This window comes from Glandiceps talaboti, chromosome 3, assembly GCF_964340395.1.
Source record: "Glandiceps talaboti chromosome 3, keGlaTala1.1, whole genome shotgun sequence".
NCBI classification, from domain to species: Eukaryota; Metazoa; Hemichordata; class Enteropneusta; family Spengelidae; genus Glandiceps; species Glandiceps talaboti.
Window position 1 is genome coordinate 15,418,176 of NC_135551.1, and position 7,315 is coordinate 15,425,490.

Sequence of the window (7,315 nt, forward strand, 5' to 3'; positions counted from 1 at the left end):
GACCTCCGACCTCAAAATGGCGCTGTCGCTTTGCGTGACAATACGGAAGTTCATAATATGTTCAATTATTGTGAACGCTCTGCACATTGGAAATGTTGGAAGTGAGCAGAAATGTGATGAAGATGATGGTCAACTGAAGTACATCACAAATAAAAACTCATGCAGTCGATCATATCCAGCAGATTTTGACAGACGTTTGATAAAGTCGTTGGATGATTGGACGTTTGCCGACAGTCTTCTTCTAGGTAAATAAGTGTTACATAAAACGGTATACCTAGGTGCCAGTCTATGCATGTACGTTATTGACGTATTTATGGCCCCGATAACTGTTTTGGTGTACTATCTGAAGAAACTGTCTACACTAAACCAAGGCTTGAAACACGGAATTGAAATTCGAATGTTAAATTACTGCCAACATTGTCTGTTAAATCTAAGTTGATGTTACCTGTGGGTAATTGTAGTTATAATGTCACATAATATAATAATTTATGATACGATAAATCCAGTCAAATTAATGTCTGGGTCTGCACCCTAAAATCAATACCCCCCCCCCCCCAAAAAAAAAACAACAAAAAAACAACAACAACAACAACAACAACAACAAAAACCACGATCACGATGTCAACATATGGCACAACATATACATCTGCATGCTACGTTGCCACTGCTTGGTATTACCATGGATCTCATGGTATGACAGAGCTCCATCTATGTCCACTGCTAGAATTGGACACATTGTTAACGGCTACCAACCACAGACACCCATGACTCTTAATATGTTTCAGAATGTAATCTATATGAAATATGTTGGGAGTGTGTAGTGTCTGAAAAAAGGAGTTTTTTATTTATTTATTAAATAAAAAACAGAAAAAAGAAAAAAAGGGAGTTTCACTCAGATTTACCATTTCATGTTAGTTTTATATATTTATCTCTCTATATATTTTTAGTGTACAGAATTAAATACCCATTATGTACAACTTTAATTCTGTAACAGCTACATTTCCAGTTGACAAAGAAGAAAAAATCTATGTACGCGAAGTTAAGGATGTTCTGTTTTCCAGAGTACTGCCCTCTCCTCTACAAACTCCTGTCAAACTGGCAGCAGTTGTCCAACCTGTGTTAGAAGATATACTAGACCTACATATGGATGTCACTAAAACTGACTACTTCCTGGCTTTTGTTAGTGGCAATACCATAGTAACGGATTCAACTCCATTATCACATAGATACGGGGGTCACCAGGTAAGTTCCAATGACAAGTATACTTTTTGATGAATGTAGACAGAGACAAAGTGAAAGTGTCATTTTTATGTGTACATGTAAATTACATTTTGTGGTGATGAAAATATTGACACGGGCCGTTTTTATTGTACCAAAGTGCAGTTATATTATACTAATGTTTATGGACAGGAAATGGATTTTGTGGACCGAGATTGTACAGTATTAAGGGGGGGGGGGGGGGGGGGGGCATAAACCATACTACGTTTTGACTCATATTTCGAACATAGCAGAACCAAAAATGCAGTGATGTGGACACGCTTTGTGATGACATAGACTTATGCTGTCATGATGTATTTCAACTCGCCTCATGCATGGTATAAGATAAATACATAATCACTGGTTTGATATTTTGTATGCAGATAGATTGGTGCACTATAAAGGTCAATATTCAAAAGGTCAGAGGTCAGAGGTCAAAAAAGTAAACAATTATCTCAATATGGCGACTGTTCAAGCTTTGAGACCTAATTTTTACAGATGTTAAATGTACATGTATGTGTTATAATCTTTTGTTTTTCAGTTTGGTAACTGGGCTGATCAGCTTGGAGATGGAAGGGCACATCTCCTAGGTGAATATCTTAACAGGTAAGTTCTTACTCAATAATATGAGCCCCTACAACTTTGGATTACTTTGTGCTAACATAAAATATGTATGGTAACGTAAAATGCAAAATAACATCATCAAAATAGTGCATAATTGTAAACTATGGAAGTGTCTTTAAATGGTTGATAAATTTGACGCCGTTGTGTTTTAGTTGGGTTGATTGGTAACTGATACTAATAATAGTTTGGTTGCTAAAATCCTAGGCATCAATCTTATTTTATTGCAGGAAGGGAGAGAGATGGGAACTACAACTTAAAGGCTCTGGTCTGACACCGTACTCAAGACGTGGAGATGGTAAAGCAGTCATCAGATCATCTGTGAGGGAATTCCTGTGTAGTGAAGCCATGTATTATTTAGGAATCCCAACAAGTAGGGCACTCAGGTAAGAGGTTAAAGGTTAGGGGTCAGACCTGGCCAACATTCATCAGATTCAAGGGAGTTTTATTAGATGGTAATACTATAGTTAAAACAATAGATTCACTCCAGGGAGTCTATACTGTGAATGTATTTATTATAGTGCATGTTTGAATAGTTTAGTCGAATGGTAATTTAAAATATCATATCAAACGCTCTTTAATTTTGTAAACAATGTGAAGAGAAATTAGACACTACCTGTAAATAACTCGTCTGGTCAGATCAACATATTCAGTGGGGAATTTTAATCTTAATTTTGTTTCTTTCTTTTGCTTTGTTTCTTAGTTTGGTTGTTAGTGATGACCCAGTCTGGAGAGACCAGTTTTATGATGGTCATCTTAAGAAAGAAAGAGCAGCAGTTGTCTTAAGATTAGCAAGGAGTTGGTTCCGCATTGGCTCACTAGAGATACTGGCATATAAGAAGGAAACACATTTGCTAAGGTATGTCTCTTTTTGCTTCTGACAGGTTTGTCCTCCAGAGGGGGTAACACCATATGCAGTCATCAGATTCAGTCTGTTGGGTCAAAATTATTTTCTCTGCTATGCGTAACTTTGGTTGTGTCAAACCTTGCACAATGATGATGACACAGAATGTAGAAGGAAGTAGTTTACCTGAGGTGTGTCTTTTGAGCCTCCAACAGACCACAACTATTTTCATGGGAAGGACAGATTTCATTTTGGTCTTTAGACATCAGTCTGTTTGTCAGTGTGTTGACATCTTTTTCACTGCCATGTATAATGTTGGCAAGTTTCAATCCTTGCAAATAAATGACTGGAAGGAAATGTATTTGCTGCTCAGGTCTGTATTTTGTAGGCCAAGTCAAATCCTCCAGAAGTGATATTCCAAAGAGCTAAAGTCACCAGTCTTTCTAGCTCTTTGTCAACATCCCTTTTTCTGCCACAGATAACTTGGTTTGGTTCAGACCTTGCATAACTGAATATAACTGAGGTTTTAAAGTGTGTCTGTCAAGCCTTTATGGACAATGCTGAATTTAGGCTATAATGTTCATTTTCATATATCACTTTTCAGTGCTCAAAGTTAGGTACTCGCCACCTCTTTAACCCTTGCCCCAAAATCCTGAGAATATTGTAACAAGAAGGTTGTAGCTCCCAACTTTGTTTGTTTCCCAGAATGCTCACTCCAGTGTACAACAGGCCTCTTGTAAGCCATATTTGCCAATCTGTTTAATTCTGTTTTAGAGAGATCATATGTTGCAGGGTTCATGAAATTACCTTTTCTTGGTCTCCTATTAAAGCATAAAGGAATGCACAGCAGATAAAATTCAGCCAAGGCTTTCTCATTTAGTATGACCGAATATTTTCTTTTCCTATTTCAGGAAACTGACAGATTTTGTAATTGAGCAGTATTTTCCACTGATAGATGCTACGGATGAAAACAAATACTTAGCATTGTTGTCTGAAATCGTATCACATACAGCAGACTTGATGGCTAGGTGGATGTCTGTTGGATTTGCTCATGGTAAGATTGCTGATGATTTAAACTCGCAATTGTCTGTATTGTGAGTGTTTTGATTCACTGTACTCAGGGTCTTCTTTGTGTGTATATGTCTATCTTTGCATACTATTTCTGGTACAACCACATTAGTTGTCAGACAAGGAATGAGTGGGAGAGGTGGAGATAGTAGTGGTGGTGGTGGTGGCAGTGGGGTGGTTGACCACAGTGGTTGAAGCAGTGGTGGTGGTAATGATGATGGTAGTGGTGATAGTGGTGGTTGTGGTTGTGGCAGTGGTGATGGCCATGTTTGCAGTTGTAGTGGTGATGATATTGGTGGTTGCATCAGCAGTGGTGGTGGTGGTGATGGTGGCAGTACTAGTAGGGGTGCATGGTGGCGGCATCAGTAGCATTGGTGATAGTGGTAATGATTATTTATTATCACATTTCCCATGATGCAACATTCAACATGGCGGGTTTGCACGTTCCATATTAAGTGAAGGCTATTTATATGTTGTTAAACTTAGTTTTACACTTTTTACCCATAATACACTTTATCATTTATGTTAGCAATGAGAGAAAAGTACTTAAAATTTCAATGTTTTGTTTTGGTTTGGTTTTCAGGAGTAATGAACACTGATAATTTCAGTCTTCTCTCCATCACTATTGACTATGGACCATTTGGTTTCCTTGACAACTACATCCCTGGATTTATTCCAAACTCATCAGATGATGAAGGTCGGTACAGTTTTGAGAATCAACCAGATGTTGGATTTTATAATATGAATCAGTTGAGAGCAGCCTTATGGTCCTTGTTAACCCCAGATCAAAAACGACAGTAAGTTCACAAATTATATTTAGTTATGTCTCATTAATATAATTATAATATTGTTACTACCAAACTAGAGTGTGTATAGGGTTTCAATAAGGTGGAGCAATGTTCTTTGACATCACACACTGTGTTTTACAACTTCAGACATCAGACCATGAACAGACGAAACCTGTTACAAACTGAGAAGATAAACAAATGAATTGGATTAATAACACTTGGCTAAGTATGTTGGAACAGCAGAGACTTGTATAACATTTCCTCATTTTATAAAAAACAGATTTATGGCCTCTGTACATATATACAAGGAATACCAGGGGAACTTGATTTATTATCTCAGACCACTATAGGGAATTCTTTTAGTGATCTGAGCTATTATGTAAAGTGGCCATAAAACTGTTCTTATCATTTGATGGAATGTAATGCAAGTCTCTGTACTTCCAATGTGCTGTGCCAAGTGTTAATAATCCAATTTAGTTGTTTACTTTCACTGTTTGTAAAAGGTTCCGTTCGTCCACAGTCTGATGTCTGAGGTTGTATGTTAGCTATGAACACAAATCAACATCACTGTTGGATAAGACAAACCAGGTTCAGACACAAAACTGTATATTTGTACTCCCAGTGAGATAAAAAGTCACATTTTATGTGTGTATGCACTTATCAGTTTCTGTATTCATTATTAATATTCTAATTATCTACTTACTGTCTATTTAAACATGTTCAGTCACTCCTGAATTGTTATTTTTTGTCGAAATTAAATTTCAGATCAGAATCTGTACTGAGAGGTTATGTTGAAATATATAAAAGAAAGTTTATAGAGATTTTTAGAACAAAACTGGGATTATTACAAACTGCTGAAGAAGATGAATATATTATTGGTCTGTTATTAAAGGCAAGTAACAACTAAATTGTGGAAATTCTTAGTTTTGGCAATAATATTTTGACTCACACTAGAGAGACAAAATAGAATATTAGATGGAGTTGATTTATTCTCATACAAACCTTTAGTAATGTCCATAGCATACATGTAGCACAGGGAGTGGAAACCAACTAATCAAATGATAGCTAGTTACATTTGCAGTTTATGATGTTCTTATGTATTGTATTGTAATATAATTCTATTTTGGGTAACAAGTGGGTATTACAGCACGGATGAGAACAGTTTGGTTGAAGGTGTATATATTACTACATATGTACCAGTGATTACTTGCACCGATGCGTGTGCATACTAGTATTATTACTAGTGGTATATGCACTGCAGTACAATACCGAAAACATTATTGCATACCTGCATGCAAATGAGGACACGGTTGTTAGTTCTACATGAAAGTATGTGATCTCATACTGAAGTGTCATTTTTACAGAAATTTTAATGTTTCAGATAAAACATATGTAACAATAACAGAACCCCATAACATGTGAGTGCCAGTGTGGGTACTCAGGGGCATTTGCACTAGTGCTTGCAGTGTTTTCTGCTGCACTTTCACTCAATACGCTAATTAAAGTATGGCAACATAGAACACTGCAAACTCTTATGCAAATATCTCGAGTACGGTTCTGTCACAATGCTGTTTTGTTGTCTGTATATTTCAGATGATGGAAGACACTGCAGCTGATTTTACTATGACATTCAGACAAGTTGGAGAATTGACACTACAACAACTACAAAATAATGATATACCAAATAGACTGTGGTCATTGAGTGGACTACAGGAGCATCCACAATGGAGTGAATGGTTAGATATCTATTGTAAGAGAATTATACAAAATGGTGAAGAAGACACTGACCAACTGAGAAGTGATAGAATGAATGGTGAGTATAAAGCTAAATGTATTCTTTTATGTACTAAGCTGTAAGGAATTGATCGAGGACAGAGTGAAGGAAAATGCTTGTACAGTGCCAAAACTTATCATGAAAATCAATCAATTTTATTGCATTATCATTGTTTTCCAAAACAATGAATATATTAAGTTATAAGTGTTCATTATTGCTTATCATTCATTTACATAACTTATGATGTTACAAGCAATAATTAGACTTTCTTGTACAACATTAAATAAGTATCTATTTTTAAATTTCAGCTGTTAATCCAAGATACATCTTGAGGAACTGGATGGCAGAGTCTGCAATAAAAAAGGCAGAAAAAGATGATTTCTCAGAAGTCCAAAATTTGCATACAATTTTACAAAATCCATATGAAGAACAAGAGAAGGCAGAACTGGCTGGTTACGCTGACCCACCACCACAGTGGGCTAGAAAAATTAGAGTTAGCTGCTCATCATAGCCCCCCCCCCCCTCCCCCAACAAACATCCACAATGATAGTTTACAGGTGTAAGTGGAAAGAGTACTGCTTTCAAATTAATTTAAACTGAACTTTTAGGGATGAAGCCACTCAGCCAGCCATGTGGTGTTTCCAGAACTTCCCATGTGATAATGCAATCTTACACATGAGTCATATCATACCAGGCAAAGGAAAGTTTAATCTTTTGTTTATCAATTTTATGGATCCTTTTATCATTAACATTGCAAACAGCTTATGAGATGCAAACTATTTTTTTATGCTGGAATTCCTGGCTGAGAGTGTTGATTTTTAAGAATCTAAGTGATACGGCCAACATCAGTTAAAAGTTCTGTAAACATTACATCTGACTTGTCTTCAATATGCTTTGCAATCCATAGTAGTATTTTTGGTATGTAAATGTAATATATAAATATAAATGACTTGTTGAACAGGT

General features: G+C 36.3%; 1 protein-coding gene across 1 annotated transcript; it reads left to right on the top strand.

The window, feature by feature from the left end:
• The first annotated feature begins 16 nt into the window (after nucleotides 1-16).
• LOC144433115 (protein nucleotidyltransferase YdiU-like) lies at nucleotides 17-6,863 on the top strand. The gene is made up of 10 exons (XM_078121424.1): nucleotides 17-245; nucleotides 995-1,242; nucleotides 1,799-1,863; nucleotides 2,109-2,264; nucleotides 2,582-2,737; nucleotides 3,634-3,776; nucleotides 4,374-4,587; nucleotides 5,344-5,470; nucleotides 6,172-6,391; nucleotides 6,661-6,863. Exons 1-10 carry the CDS (start codon nucleotides 17-19, stop codon nucleotides 6,861-6,863), a joined length of 1,761 nt encoding a protein of 586 aa, XP_077977550.1.
• The last annotated feature ends 452 nt before the right edge of the window (nucleotides 6,864-7,315 follow it).